General features: G+C 40.1%; 2 protein-coding genes across 2 annotated transcripts; both read right to left on the bottom strand.

Annotated features, from left to right (window-relative positions):
• Nucleotides 1-8913: 8913 nt before the first annotated feature.
• Nucleotides 8914-10215, bottom strand: LOC139450257 (uncharacterized protein F54H12.2-like). The gene has a single exon (XM_071231935.1). It carries the CDS (start codon nucleotides 10213-10215, stop codon nucleotides 8914-8916), a length of 1302 nt encoding a protein of 433 aa, XP_071088036.1.
• A 3533-nt stretch (nucleotides 10216-13748) lies between these two features.
• LOC139450523 (uncharacterized) lies at nucleotides 13749-15592 on the bottom strand. Its single transcript, XM_071232255.1, has 2 exons — nucleotides 15027-15592; nucleotides 13749-14563 (listed from the first exon to the last, which is right to left on the bottom strand). Exons 1-2 carry the CDS (start codon nucleotides 15521-15523, stop codon nucleotides 13933-13935), a joined length of 1128 nt encoding a protein of 375 aa, XP_071088356.1. The 5' UTR covers nucleotides 15524-15592; the 3' UTR covers nucleotides 13749-13932.
• Nucleotides 15593-16206: the final 614 nt, after the last annotated feature.

Raw genomic sequence — 16206 nt, 5'->3', positions numbered from 1 at the left:
ACCATTTTGGCGAGAGAACATGTGGTGAACATTTGAACCTTTCGCATTGAAGACATTTCTCTGTGGGCATTCGGTGGCGGGCTATGTGCGGTAATATTTAAAAGCCCAGGAACAGGTTCATGTAGAAAGATCTCCCGATATTCAATTACATTAAGGTTCAACTGACCGTATGCAATCATGCAATTAATTACTTGACCATTCGTTAAACGTAGAACAACACGTGTCTAAAAAACAAGATGGCAGACGTTGCCATGAACGCTCACGGGTGTCACGTGTCCTCGGTTTGAATCTCGCGCCTGACCTACAAGTCAGTTCTATGAGGCCCCATTCCACATCTCAGGCTAAGTTGATCCATAAGTGCAATAACTCATTCATAGTCAAATATAATCATGACATCACAGGATAGAAAGGGTAATGAGAGGTCTGTTGTTCCAATGCAAGAAGGAAATGTGTTAATGAGTCCTTCATTAAGTGAGAAAAAAAGCATAGTAATGAATGTCCCTATATGGAAGTGGCTACTACGAGGTTCAAATGTGATTCACGGGGAAAGGAATGTCATTGTTAGACATATGCCATTGATGCATGGATTTCACGTAGTAATGACTGTCACATGTGGCAAAGAGGGGTGTGAGTTGAATTTCCATAGAAACCACATGTCCAGTTCTTAACTCTTCTAGTGCTACCTCTTATAAGTTCCTTTTAACATTTAGTTGCCATGACAACTATATATAAAAATAAGGGTTAACAGTCTTGACTCCTAGCTAGAGGTCAGCTCGGAGAAATATAGAGTCGGTATCGCAAAACCCGTGTGTTGAAGACTGTAATGTATGCCAGTCTGGTATATGACGTTTTAATACTGTAAAATTCTATTCTTTTTTCTAAAAGATGTTTGAGTTCAAAATGTCGATTCAGTTTCCTATTTCAATGGAAAAAATACTCGTTTAACCCTTACCATGAATCATTTTTCATGAAAAAAAAAATTAGAGTGAAATAACGTAGTTTCAAGAAATTGTATACGATATCCTGTCACTTGTCAACATTTTTCAATGAAAAAAATATCATGTCTCACGTTTATTTCATCGAAAAAAAAAAAATACAAGCGTGTTTCAGTTTTAATGCATAAAACTCTTGTTCTTAAACAATCTGGTGAATAGAAACAGCTGTGGCAACAGGGGCGTGTTAGGAATATTGGGTTGTAGCAGACATGCCTGTTGACTGAGTAAACAACTGTGTTGAACGAAAACAGCTGTGTCAACAAGGGCGTGTTAAGAATATTGGGTTGTAGCGGACACGCCTGTTTACTTAGCAAACAACTGTGTTGAATGGAAACAGCTGTGTCAACAGAGGCGTGTTAGCGAAATTGGGTTGTAACGGACACGTCTGTTGACTGAGCAAACAACTGTGTTGAACGAAAACAGCTGTGTCAACAGGGGCGTGTTAGGAATATTCGATTGTAGTGGACACGTCTGTTGACTGAGCAAACAACTGTGTTGAACGGAAACAGATGTGTCAACAGGGGCGTGTTAGGAATATTGGGTTGTAACGGACAGGCCTGTTGACTGAGCAAACAACTGTGTTGAACGGAAACAGCTGTGTCAACAGAGGCGTGTTAGGAATATTGGGTTGTAGCGGACACGCCTGTTTACTTACCAAACAGCTCTGTTGAATGGAAACAGCTGTGTCAACAGGAGGGACGGTTTTCCCTCTTGGGTGGACTTGTGTCAAAAACAACGGTTTGCATGGCTATTGTGAACCAGTTGACCAACACCTGTGTCAACAGGGGCATGTACTGCTTCTCGCGATAGCCATGCAAAATCATATAAAAAAGAAAGCCCAAATCTTTTTGCGATACAGTTGGTCTCCAATCCACCATTGGTATCATCACAGAGAGCTTTTTCTCAAAGTCGGTAACAGCATACCTCCCCAAAAATGGCCAAGTCTCTTAAGCGTTTGTCATCAGAAGTAGCTGATAACATGGAGGGGAATAAAATGTTCAAACCCAAAGTGACCATCGTTTCCCGACATGAACTGATGAAAAAGGTGAATGCAGACGGAATCCTACACGAAAATTCCACAAGATGTAAAGTGAGTGATTTACCAAAGAATCTTTTGCTCGAGATCATCTCTCACGAATCCATCTGTGTCAAGGACGAAGACCTGTGGAAAGTTCTACTGTCTCCTGCAGTGAAGAAAGTAGGAAGCATGGACTTTGACGTCCTTCTGAATATGCAGTACTCGGAAGCCCTCGAAAATTCAACTCATTTGATCTTCGAGGGACAAGATCGGTTTAAATCCAATCGAATGTTCAACCGAATAAAATTCTTCAAGTGTACTGAAGACGGAATGAATGAGGAGAATGGAGATGACGTGCTGCTGTGTCAGAGTCAGTCTTAGGTGAGTAATAATTTTAATCTAAATATTTTTACAAATTATTTACTGATAAGTAATTAGTTATATTGAAATCTTTTTTCTTTCTTTCTCATCTGTCCACCTCTAATGCATATTTGTGTAAAGCATTTTTGTAATGTTACGTATGCATTTGTACATCATGCTTTTGACTTAATGATTCATATTATTTAACAGTTAAACTTAAAACAGATTCCTTTTTACTAATTCATTTGTAGAGTTTAATACCCAACAGAAATCAGATATAATCCTTCTTCTTTTTGTTGTTGTTGTTGTTGATAAAACATCACTCGTTAAACATTTTACAACGCAAGAAATAGAATACTCGAAGTGATGTCATGAAAATTAACTTTGTATGAAATGTAACAAAGTGATGTCTGATACGGCCTATACTTTATTTTGCGAGCGGCGCACAACTTTTGGGTACATGCCATAGCATTGCGATTCCTGGCTGTAGATGTTATAGTCTCTTTCTGCATGATGTATGCATTTGTATGAGAAAAAAAACTTGATTGAGTTTATTATCTTATCATGAGTCCAACGAATTCTCATTGTACATGTACAAATTCAATGTTCCCTTTGTTCCAGGATGTGTGCACCACAAATGGCGTCCCATTGAAGAACCATCGTAATGAAGAGACATCGTGATGTAGTTACCTTTACCTATGTGCTGTTTAATAAAGTCAGACATCGATCGATGTATTCTTATATTGTCTTTTTTTATCTCTTTTTACAAAACAGTTACGATTAATCTTAAGGTTTTTAAAAGGTGATCTAAGCATCGTGTTAGTTAACCCTTGTCATGATAAATTTCTATGACTCAAGATAAAGTTAGAATATTCTGAATTTAGCATGATTAGCTTTTTAAAACCTTAAGATTAATCGTTTGGTGTATTGTGTCCTCTGCCAGTGGTCAGGAAGATAACCCGATGATCAATTCAACGCAAGCTTCACCAAGTACATATTCGCTGGGGAGTCACGTGATCACCTTCTTTACAACGCTCAATGGGCATAGTAATATTTCCATATTTAGTTAGTGTACTATGTACACAGTTGTCGACGCATCTAACAGTAGATCATATTGCTTATATGGTAACAAGTGAGGTTTATTTTACAACAGTCCGAATGAGTTGGTATATGTGATACACATAACACCTTGTTTTGTCAGTGTCGCTGTTTTGTGAAATACTAACGTCCAGAGAGCCTCCTGAAATTGAGGTCACAACATGCCATTTATCGTGAGCCTGCTTATGAATGGTTAACCACTGCTCCACTCCGTTGTAGAAAGTTCACATATGGTATGAGTTACTATACACATGTCATGTGATACACGTGAATGGAGAGACAGAATTCACGTACCGCGTATTGAATTTTATCCAATAAATAATGGTCGGTGATTCCAATACAACTGAAACACCCCTCCCGTTTTTTGACAATGAAAACCCAAACTGCGGGCCTAGATGACTGTCCCGACACTGTTAGATGCCCTCACCCAACTGTCTGACTGACATTGAATAACGCAAATATTTTAAACGAATAATTTGTCTAGTCATACGGTTCTAAACTAAACACGCTACGTGGGGTGTGTTCATTCTTAGATTTTTCACATAAGAAACTGGTGTAATTTTATCATATACTTTTCAATAAAGGCATGTTGAATACTAAGAATATCAGGATCTAATTTTGTAAAGGAACAATACTAATTATATGAAAAACACCAATTCGCCTGTGTGAAATTTACAACCATAATCTTTAACTCTGCAAAGTACGAATTTGCAAAATCATTGTGTAATATTTCATGACAGTTTTAATTTTAAACTGAACATGTAACCATTGTTTGCTAGATACATATTATAATACCGCGATAGCTAGCTAACGGAATGGTCGTTGCCTGATAACTTGAGAGTCAATTTGATAATTATTGGAGATTGATTGAGAGCATGTTCGTGTATGACTATGTTTGATAAGTAAATATATTGCTTGGCAATCGAGTTGTTGACAGTTTAATTTAACTGACCGGTCGTAAAATCAGACTGTCAGACTTGCGACTTAACTAAATATTTACTGAATAAAATATGTTTAAATCATAACTTATGATATGGGTCGTATGATATGGGTTGTCCCAGAGAAGAGCGCTTAAACAATGATGAATGCTTACATCTTGTGTTTAACTTACCGACATTTATTGGAGGAACTATTCTGCTCACATACGCATTTCCCCAAGAGAACAATGCCATACATTATTTTGACTGCTGGCTTAATGACATCCTGAGTCGATGTGAAGAGATCTGACAGCAATAAGTGACATATCATCGCCCTCATTTTGTGTATGTAAACAGAACAGCACAATATGAACTTAATAAGAATTATTTGATGTCTATTTTTTTGTGAAATTTTACATCCTTATATCAACAAGTACTGCGGACTTTCACATGATATCGAGAATTTGTACGTTCATATGTCAACACCAAGATCGCATGGCTAATGATGTTTTTAAGTCAACCAGATAAACAAAATGGATTCTTTAATTTGCCCACAGTTCCTATTCTGTATTGCTGAGGGAGTGCTGAGTTCATATTTATGAAAGTGTTGTGTGAAAAAAATGTGACACATGGGAACCTGTCAGACACGTTTTTGTTTTGTTGGGGTTTTTTTTGGTGGAGGGGCAAGCACGATGTGGTTGTTTGGATGTGGTTTAAGCATAATAGGTATGCAACCCTGCTGTTGACATTCGTGGGGGCATAGCCACAACACCTGCTGCTGTTAATACAAGACGGGATCCAGACTCCGGGGCGTGATGCCTACGGCTAAATGTCCATATGTATGAATGTAGGTTTAATAAAATAACTTTCATCAAGTACAGCTTATTCAACACGGATGGTAAACAATGATTTTATATCACTGAACATTTTCTACAAAGAGTCCATATTTCTTTTCTTTCTAAAGTTACTTTACCGCATCTTGCGACGTCATCAGTGAATAAACAGTGTAGACTTAAACTTCTCCTTGTATATCACTGTCCATCCTTGGAAAATAGAAGACTGCATACATTTAACACGCAAATTGACATCGGGAACCATCTTAATCAAAGACAATGTAGTATGATGGTAAAGCATCTAACCCCTCAGTAACATATCATTGATACAAAGTGATGGGATGTTTACTGCATTGTTTTACTGCAGAACAAACATGCCTTGGGATTTGAGTTTTACTGTAGAACTAAAAGACCTTGGGATTGAAGTTTGCAACTGCAATTAAGTCATGTGGAAGCAAATGTAGATTTCTTCTCCTGTTTCAGTCCCCGTATTTGGAAATAGACTGCAACCATTGTGTAACGGAGTGTTCTCGAGGAAAGGGGATTTTTAAAAACAACACCGGAAAAAAATAATGAGATCTACATTTTATTTAACACAATGAAATTATACATTGAGAAACAAAATTGACGAAAAGCATCAAGAGGTTAACAATGTTCATCAAAAGTAAACATTAGTTTGTAATAAACTATTACAAACAATGTATTTCATGTTATGCATAATTTGTATCGACAACTTGTACATCATCTATATGGATATACATGTTCATGTGCATTAAAAAGCTTCTAACTTTCTCGATTTAGCGTTCCCGGGCACACCATCAACTGCTTTACGCTTGATAACTAAGGCTTTTACACGCTTTTCTTTTTTGTCTTCCTTTTGTCTGCTTTTCACGAAATGCTTTGGAACGTTTAATTGTCTTAAAAGTTTACGAAATTCCTGGTAACCCTCCGGATGCCGTCTGCTTTGAACACAGGGTGACGTGATGACATAGCGAATCAAGTCCACAATGTTTGAATTATGCAATACATCTCCATTGCTCATCACAACTTGTAAATGTTTATTCAAACTCAATTGCCCACTCAGAATGTTTTCTTTGACGAACAACCACAAAGCCATTAACCTCCCTATTGTCTTCGTAGAGGAAATGTCTCTGATTAACTGGTCAGGAACTTGAAGCATGAGCTTTCTTTCAGTTTGTCCCTCTGTAACAGGCAGTGATGTATCATTGTCAAGTCTATTAGAAATCGCTGTCTGAGGATCCTCCGCTGTCTGATTCACTGTCGTCTGTGGATTCTGTTCTTCTCGGTTGGTCATCAATCTTTGATACGTCTCCCTCGTCAGAAGAACCAAAGGTTTGCTCATGATGAACGTTATCTCCCGACTGTGCTGACGACGAGAGGTATGCTCGATAGGCTCTGATGCAAACCGGGAGAACAGAATGATGTGCGAGTATCAGCTCACGTTTTTCACGTCGACTTACTGTCTTGCTGGCCAAGGATCGAATGCACTTCTTGTGACGCGACAGTCGAATTTTATCCTCATCCGATAAGTGTATATTCCCTCTTAAAATGTTGAATAACAGAGTGATAACACCCATAAACTGTTCACGCGATGCATGCGTCAGCAAAGCTTTTCTTTGCTTGGTGTTAGCTTGTTCCAGCATCAGTAGAAAAGTTAAATGTTTCTCCAGTAGTTCACTCATAATGGTGTTTACTGTTTGATTGTCTCGCTCTCAAATGAACAGGTGTATGCTTGCCAATAGTGTTTTATTGCATCCTCCCTCCCCCCAAAAAACCAACAGAGATTTCTTTTTTCTACCCTTCCTTGTTGACCTTGGGTTCTTCGCACACCATGTGGATATAGGTACAGCGAGGGGACAGTCTGAAGTGTTCCATCATCGGGTCATCTTCTGGTATCCATCGGTGTACGCGAATTTTGCATTTGAAACAGTAGACTCTGTCGTTTTGTCCTGTGTATATAAATCCAGCCTCTGCCATGGATTTTGGAGACTGCTTCATCTGAAGAGGCCAGATAGCGAAGGATTTCAGTCTGTCGCTAAACTTTTCTCCGTACACATCTGTACTGCGCTCTATTATTTCTGCGCAGTCTGTAACTGAATCGACATCAAACCTCCCACATACTTCCATCGTGTTTTGAGCCTATGTTCTGTTCTGTTTGTGAGGTGAAAGCGAAATGAACCAAAAGGGTATAGCACATCTGTACTTCTTAGTCACACATCAACAATGTCATGCGCAATGGTTTGTTTTCTGTTGTTGTTGTTTTTTCCTTACTGTGGTAAGTACACCGTGCACACGTCACCTGGAAATATCCCCGTACGCAAACGTCCGTATTCCTCTTCTGCATAGGGCGACACATCCATAACGAGATACCCGTATTTTTTCCTACTCACAGCATCCTGGAAGGAATCCGAAAAATATTTTGCTTGACCCGGAAATATTTGTGATGCTAAAATTTTGTATTCGTGTGCCGATCGTGGGTTGGACAACAGCACGAAGTAATGAGTGTTTAAAGACATGGTTCTGTTACACTCTCCTTTGGGATAGGCCGATTGCTGTATGTTTATGACGGAAATCCCGAGGTGGTGGGATAAAGTACTGTAGAGACGTAAGAATAACTGATTTTTACACACTTGCTCCATATAATCATCGACGACCAGCAAACAGTTCTTGTCAGTCTCCAAAGAATACGATTTTAGTTCATCTTCTGTTGGTAGAGAATCCCGAAATCGAATGTTGTTGTTGACAGATCTCTCAATGTCAGTGTACACATCTTGCCAAACAGCGTAACAGTAAATAATGAGGTTTGGTGCTGGGTCGAACATGGTATTGACTTCTTTTAGCAGTTGTGCAACCCAAAATGTTTTACCGCTCGATGACCCGCCCACCACTGATATGGTAGTAGGGGTTTGAAAAGGCAACAGACATTTCAATTCTTCTTCCATGGTGATGATGTGTCTTGGTCACTCTTTACCATAGAACTGTTTTTGATAGACTACTCACATAGGTATTTATACACAACATGACACAATGAGGACTAAAACTGATGTTTTATTGACTTCTACCACAGCATATAGACATGAAACAAAGCATTTGACAAACTACATTCCCATGTCATATGATTATCTCGTACATGACTCATGAATATGGCGTGAACACGAATCTGTACAATATCTAAAATAGCGACAAACAAATGCGGAAACGTATTCATCGTTGATTAAATGATCATTTGTATCGAACTGCTGTACAATATCATCCATGCGTAAATTGGATTTGAATTTACATAACAGATAATACAATGTAAAAAATCCGCATGTATCAGAGTTTGAAGATTGTAATTGCTTTCTATTGCGAGTGTAAGAGGAGCTATTCTCAGACTTCAAATAGTGATCGAATACTTTATCCACGGGTCGTTCTGATAAAGAATCGAACATTTCTGCTTTATTCCCTTTGAAATACATGGCGATCCAGTGACGACCTTCTCGTCTGCTAGTCTCTGTGTTGACAATGAGTCCCACACCTTTGGCACGCTGGCCAGGTGTCAGAGTGGGCAAAGTATCTTTGGCAAAAACACCTATGACATGAGATTGTAAACTCGGGTCACACTGTATGGCGCACCAAAGCTGAGAGGCTTTCATATTGTCTCTGCTTTTTTCTTTTGGATGAATTGAAAGTTACTTGACAAACACGTTGCGAGCCTGGTCGATTTCGATGATGGAATTCCTCTGAGTCAAGACGACGCAACTCAGCGTCGTGGTGAGTGGCCATTTGAATTCAAGTTCGAGCCTCACACTTCCAGATTTCACCAGGTTCAGGTACTCCGAATCTGCACACATTTTATCAATGTCGAAGACGAACAAGGCATTCCCCAAGAGAAATTCACTTCTGGTGATAGCGTTTCCCTTGTTTTCCTTCCACAGACCCATGCCGTCTAGCATGTTAACGTAACAGGTGACATCATCTGCTTCGGTGGGTTGACCCGGAACACTGACCCCATCGATGTACAACGTCATCTTTTTAAGCATGGACGACTTAAAATTAAACGGGTTGCCTGTATAGCTGCCATTTAGACTCGAACTGTCCACCAATCCGACGACGTATCTGTTGGCCACGGGGTTAGAGACGTTGTCTATGCAGTGAGTCTGCTGCGTGGTGGGGATGCTGGTGACCTTGACCTCATTTTTTGTATACGGGTAGAGAGCGTTCGTCTTTTCGAACAGCGTGTTGTGAGCCAAGATCAGGGCGGGGTTGACTTTGACTTTGCACACCTGCAGGTAGGCATCCAAGATCTGAACTTTGAATTCGTGCTCGGTCACGCTGCTCATCAAGCAGAATTCAGGATTCGATCTGTACATCTTCAATGTCAGGTCCACCTCGTTCAGCAGGTACCGGTTCATGTCGAAGATATCTTCGTAGATGGGTCCCGACATGGTCAGTACTTTGCTGTCCGCTATGTAGGAGGCTCTCGATGACATTCCGCCGTTGATAGATCCAGTGACGTCGCTGCTCTCCAGGTCGGAGTTTTGTTCGGCTACGTCCTTGTAGAACAGCTGAGCTGTCAACTGAGTGGTCTTTGCCTCAGCTCCGTACTCCAACAGGGTCTTCATCATACTTTTGTAAGCGTAATGGTTGTTGGTGGAAGACACGAGCTGATTCTGCAGGTAGACCGTGACTTGAGAAAAGAGCGACTGCAAAAACAGGTTCACGGGGGCCACGTTTTCATCTTCTGCTAATGGTGTACCGTCCGTTTGAGTGACTTTGACATTGAGGTGCAGACGGGTGCGCTTCAGATCGACGTAGTCGCCTCCGGAATTGGACACGTGAAATTCCAAAGGTGTGGAATCGTTGATTTGGCTCAGAGGACGCACGTTGACGAAGTAATGTTTCTGAACGCTGGTTTGATAGGGAGGCAGAGTGAAGAGATTTAACGATTCGGGAACCAGTTCCTCGAATTCTTTGTCGTTCAACAGGGCCATGATTTAACTAAAGATGTCGTTTTCTTTCACTGGGGTACACTTGAGCACTTTAGCCGTCTTGGAAGGTGCGTTGATGTTGTCAGTTCGACGTATCTTCTTGGTTGTGACGCACTTAGCCCCCGCCTTGCGTTTTAAAGCCTTTTCTCTTTTGCCGTGTGATTCTGCTCTCTCTACTTCGCTTTGGGATTCGGATGTCATTTGGAGAGTGACCTTAGTTGGAGGATCTGCCTTTTGTTGTTGTGTTGCCTGTCGATGAACTGGAATCACCATCCTTTGCATCTTCCCATTAACCAGTCTGGAGGATGACCTTGTCGCGTGTTTGTCAAAGTAATGTTTAAACTTGGCGTAGTCGGGGAAATACAATGGGCGCGAAGCATCCATGTTTACTCCACAAAAGGATAACGTCTTAAGTGAAGTGTGGCGTAGGTCTCTTCCGTTAAGAATGACGGTGTAGAGGTACTCCCCGACTTTAAATACAGCTCAATATTGTCGGTTTCTTTTAATTGGACACGAATGGTAAATTCACTACCAAACGTATAGGTAGGCCCCTGTCTCAGATCGATGCGTCTCAATAAGGCCAGTTGAGTTTCCCCTACCAACGAGCTGTCACATAAGTTACATAACACGTCCACGTAGGGGTCACCACTGGGGATTTTTTTCGGATTCAGCTTTCCAAAATTGAGCTCGACTAAAGACACCACCCAGAATCTGTCAAAGACTAACCTTTGATTTAATTTGACTCGAAAATGATAGGGTGAATTCTCAGGAAAGGAGGTTGTTTTGGAGTCTGAGCTTTTGAGAAAAACGTACTTTTCCATCATCAGAGGTCTTTCAGTTCGCTCTCTTCTACGTAGGAATCAAAGGAACTGGGCCACCCTAGCCAACGCACTAGAACATGGGTCTTGCCTTTCACCTTTTTTCTTTTCAGAATTTTGTCGACTTGCCACAGCACATCACCCCCTTTCTCGACCTTCTGTAGTTCGTTCGCGTAAAAGCTACCTATCAAGGGTTCGTCGTGGAAATCTTTCAGCTTGTACTGAGGGAACGTTTGCTTCTTGTAACGTCGAGCCACTTTAAACAGTTCTTCCGTCCACTTGAGATCGAGTTCCTTGGTGAAAGGTTTCCTGAGGTATGAGATGCGAACCAGGTCGCCCACTTTAAATAAGTATTTCTTGATGTTGGGTTTGACTTTTCTCAGAGGTTCCAGATAGAGGGGATCCCACACTTTCACTTCGTTGGTTTTATCGACATCTGCAGGAGAGAGATGAGGCAGAGACGAATGAAGGGTGTGATTATAATTGGATACTAAATCCGCCAGAACGTCCAGATAACGTTTGGTGTTATTGTGGGTCATGTATCTGGTGATCAGTGATTTCAGTGTTCTGTTAAAACGTTCAACGTAATTACTTTTGATGTTTTTGTTGCGAGCTATGGTGAGTTTTATCTTTTGTTTTTCTAAAAACGTCTTGAACGCCCCCTTAAATTCGCTTCCGCCATCTACTCTCACCTTCCCGGGACGTCGCTGTTCGAGGATGTGTTTGAAAGCTTTCAAGACGGTTTCGGGTTTCTTATTGTCTAACGGAAGGGCGAATGCAAAGCGGCTCAATATGTCGATGGCCACCAGCAAGTATCTCACACCATCGTTCCACTTCGTAAACCTAGACAGGTCGGCCAAATCCACGTCGAACATTTCGTCGATAGAATTCACTCTGACTTTCATTCGTTTGAAACGGTATCTGACGGGTTTGTGTAAACTGTAAGCATCTTGATTGTTGACAAACCGTCTGACACTGCTCGCTGGAACTTCCAATTGACCTTTTAACACCTTTTTGAGTTTACTCGGACCCAAAAACGCGCCCGGATTTCTGGGAGTGAAATAATAATCTTCCAGTACTTTGTCAGAAGTTATCTCTCGAGAGCTCATCGTGTAATGATAGACTATAATGGATGATGTTTCGTTTTATATCATTGTTGTTGTGCGTCTGTGTGTGTCTGTTCGCAGGTACCAGGCCGAAGCTCGCAGGTGTCACTGCATCACATAACCACATTGGTGATGCAGGCTTTTCCTCCTGCAGCTATAAACCCTGCCGCCATGGTGTAACGGAAAACAATTGTTGAAAACGGCATTAAACCCTAACTCACTCACTCACTCGCTCATTATGTGTGACTGAAGATAAAATACAAACAAAATACAAATTTTCAACATTGATTTTTATTATCAATATCATAATTAAAATAAACAAACAAAACATTCATTCAATTAGTCCCAAGAAAAAACATTTCACATTCTTTTGTCTAACTTTAACATTTTCTCGACGCGTTCTTTCAATCCCTCCTTCCATTGAGACGTTTTAAATTGAGAGTCACGATAGTCCTTGCATCGATACGGGACCAAGTTAAAGTCCCTCACATATCGAAAACTTGGGTCTTCTAGCAGCAGTTTTATCCAGCTCTCGTGCACCTCTCCATCGTCTACGTCGGATAATGCCGTGTTAAAGTATTTCTCCACCAGTTGTTGTTCAGACATATCGCAGGTGTGGCCCCATTCACCTTCTGCATCGAACATGCACCCGAAACACAATTCACGAGACAGTCGTTTGATCATCTTGGTGAGTTGAAGACAGTAGCATAAAGTCAACAAGTTTTCAACGAGTTTCATCTTCTCCGCCACGGCGACCTCGTCCGCGGAGAGTGCCCAGCAAGATTTTTTTATAATCACTCGCTTAGTGACGTTGAAATCGTCTCGAAACTTGCGCTTGGCGTTTTTCACGCATTCGTCACGATTTGGAAACCATTCGTGAGATTGGTGAATGACTGCCTCGTTTAGGGTGTGCGGCATTTTCATGACCTGCTTCCAGGAATAGAATGTAGATTTGTCTTTTCTTCCCACTCTGTTAAAAAGATAGTATGAAGAGGTTCAGAAATTGACAATATCATGTTATAGCTGAGCAGCAGCAGCATTAAGATATTCTTGGTTCGCTGATTGTCTTGCATGCATCAGCTTCTCAAGAGTACTTATCATAAAGCTATACCTATTGTAGCGATTACTAAATAAAAATTAATTGAGTGAACTAAGAAAAATTGCACAAACCTTGCCGACATGGTACACTGTTTTTTACGAACACAACTTCTGTCTCTGAGGGTAGACGATGAAATGAGTGATATAGGCGTGATTTTGTACATGTCACTATTTTAGTATTTGAAATTCACTGGTTGATAGGATTTTATGTTTATCACGTGTTAAGAAAATAACAACCCACCTATGATGATTGGATGTGGTTATGTAAATATTTAAATTCAAAGAATCTCATTGGTTGATGACTAAGTGTATGTGTGTAAGTGTAATTTGGTTAAATTCCATTCAAACTCTCTCATGATGAATATAAAAACATTCTGTTTTCTTCTTTCATGATAACATCAACAAAGAAAAGACATACACGAATGAAAACACAAATGGATTTTATTTTAAAATTATATCATGAATCAATTTCTTTGATTATTACCATGAGAATTTGAACTATAAACATTAGTGACACTTGTGTCTTGGATTACAATAGATAATAAAAAATTGGTGTTTTTTTAGTGTGACATCACTGTCTTCTCCGACAGGATTAAAGCAATCAGAGTTATGCCCCTTCCTCATGAGCTAATCAGAATCATGTCTCTTGATGCAGAAACACTAGTATGAGGTAAATGTGATAAAATCATTGTCACATTCTAAAAGTCTCTCATTTTCTCTCTCAGCTTCTGTTCTAATTGTTCTTTTCTACTCGAAGTAAAGAAATAAGTGTTCAAGTAGTGTTCGTTTTCATAGCATTTGGTGTTTAGGAGTGAAAATAAAAGTCTGGATGATGATGCCATTTGCTCTCTTGTCTTTTCGAGGATAAGCCTGTGAGACATTGTTGACAGTGCATCATCAAAATAAATATCAACCCTCTCTTCAGCACCCATCATCAAACACGGATGATGGACTTGAGATGGATGATCGACTTCACATCCGTAACAGTCTTTATTGCACAATTCATTAACTTTGCTCTGAAGTTCATCCACATAAACAGATGTCATCACAGATTCAAACACTGAACGAATGTGTTTCTTCAGGTTATGGTTTCTTTTGTGACGCCACCGTTTTGAAATAACAACTTCTTGGCTGGTCACAGAGAAGGGTCCCCGGTGAAGCATAGTCTCTGCTGCTCCATTCACCTGATGTCTCAGCATTCTCTCGAGACATCGAGAACCGGTAAGACAAGCCGCAAGGTGACTTCTTTGGAGAATTCTTCCTTCCTTCAGCACTTCTCCTTGGCTTCCAGTCACCCTGAATCGATACCTCGTGAGATTTCCAATCATCCTGTAAGAGCAAAAAAAAAAAAAAGTGTGTTAATTATTAATATATATTTTTCCCCATCATGCAAATTTTAGATTATGTTATACAAGTTTTTGTTTTCTGACATATACATTTAGTTTCTAACATACAAGTTTTTAGTTTCTGTCATATAAGTTTTAGTTTCTGACAAGTTTGTTTTTTCATACAGAAGTTTACCAGCAATAAAAGGTTATTTATCTTTGATAAGATAAGTGAATTAAAGTTTCTTTTTACATCATTTGTGAAAAACATTTTGCATAAGAAATACCTTTTCACATATCAGGAACACAGGGACGAAGTTTCCATATGCTATATCATCCATGTTTGCTAGACACTTATTGTACTAATGAGAGGGAATTGTTTAGAATTTTTCTTGAAATGAACAGGTTACAAAAGGTTCTAAATAGGATTAAATCCATAGGGTCGAGATTCGATGCCAACTGCCAACAGGTATCGCTTATCATCTTGAGGAGTTAAAGCCAGTTTGGTCACTTTGTCTGTGTAGAGGGTGTTGTGTATGGATCGAATTTGATGAAATGTTGATATGTTTTGTTGGTGTTTAAAAAGACAATCTTTAAACATCTGGTGACGGAGATGTTTTTTGACAAAAGCTTTCTGCACACCTTTAGCAGTGCGTTTCTCAACCCTTTCACCAGGAGTTTTGTCAAAAATAAAACTATAGTTTTTGGGACGAAGTCCAACAAACTCTCTGATGGTTTTGCCACCCACTTCATCTTTCATCAAACCGATGGCCTTGTGTCTTTCCATGGAATGAAGTGGGTGGTCTACGGGATAGTTTGAGGTGTCAAAGAGGTGGGTGTTAGCTAACATAAAGTTTTGAGGATCGCGGACAGGAGTACCCACAGGGGACCAGATTTGATAAAACAAGCTATCCGTGTCTGTCATGAGGACCCTGACATTGTCACTATCGTATTCCTTCAACATGACATTGTAGTGAAAGTCATAAAGAAGTCTTTTTGCGTGTTCCAAAATGGTGAAGCCCACGGCGACGGGTTGGTTCAAAGTCACAGACACCTTTTCCATGCTCACCACGACCAAATTTTCCGAAAAGATGTTGACACTTTTGAAATTGGGTTTTGATGAAAACCTTCGCAGTCTTTCCTCGGTCGCAATTAATTCAATTTGTTTGTAATTTCTTACATTTTGCAACTGTTTCCCATACACGGCATTTAAGAGCAGTTTAAACAAGTCTTTCGAAAAGTCATCCGTGGCTTCTTTTCGTTTCTGCGTGTTAAAGTCAATGTAGGGCTTCATCCATTTGGTCTGAGTAAATTTCAAAACTTTGTGTACTTTTTTCAGTTTCAAACCCAATTGTAAATATTGCTGCAAAGTAGCCAAGTAAATGATATAATTTTCTTTGTCTTTCAATGTGCCAAAAAGTTTGGTTCCCGTGGCTTTCACCCCTTTGATACCAAGCTCTGCGAGCAATTGTCTATGATAGGGGGACATATCTTCAAAGGGAATGCTTTCTTTGGTGGGAGCGAGGGGCAGCGACTGATGGACAGAATGAAGGTGACGTTGATATTCCAAATCACACTCTACAATGTAACCCACGCTACCTTCGGGGTCTAGTTGCAACCAATCAATAGACTCTACTTCTGTTTCGT

This window comes from Haliotis cracherodii, unplaced genomic scaffold (genome assembly GCF_022045235.1).
Source record: "Haliotis cracherodii isolate W230 unplaced genomic scaffold, xgHalCrac1.p SCAF_8, whole genome shotgun sequence".
NCBI classification, from domain to species: domain Eukaryota; kingdom Metazoa; phylum Mollusca; class Gastropoda; order Lepetellida; family Haliotidae; genus Haliotis; species Haliotis cracherodii.
Note: the sequence above shows the minus strand (reverse complement) of the source record. Positions and strands in the feature narration are given on the sequence as shown.

What these genes read in the sequence shown, in the direction of transcription:
- LOC139450257 (XM_071231935.1), bottom strand. Translation starts at nt 10,215, where the DNA reads ATGGCCCTGTTGAACGACAAAGAATTCGAGGAACTGGTTCCCGAATCG.
- LOC139450523 (XM_071232255.1), bottom strand. Translation starts at nt 15,523, where the DNA reads ATGTTGAAGGAATACGATAGTGACAATGTCAGGGTCCTCATGACAGAC. An exon ending in CAAGATGATAAGCGATACCT is followed by an intron (nt 14,564 to 15,026) that starts GTTGGCAGTTGG and finishes TTGCTCTTACAG; the next exon opens with GATGATTGGAAATCTCACGA.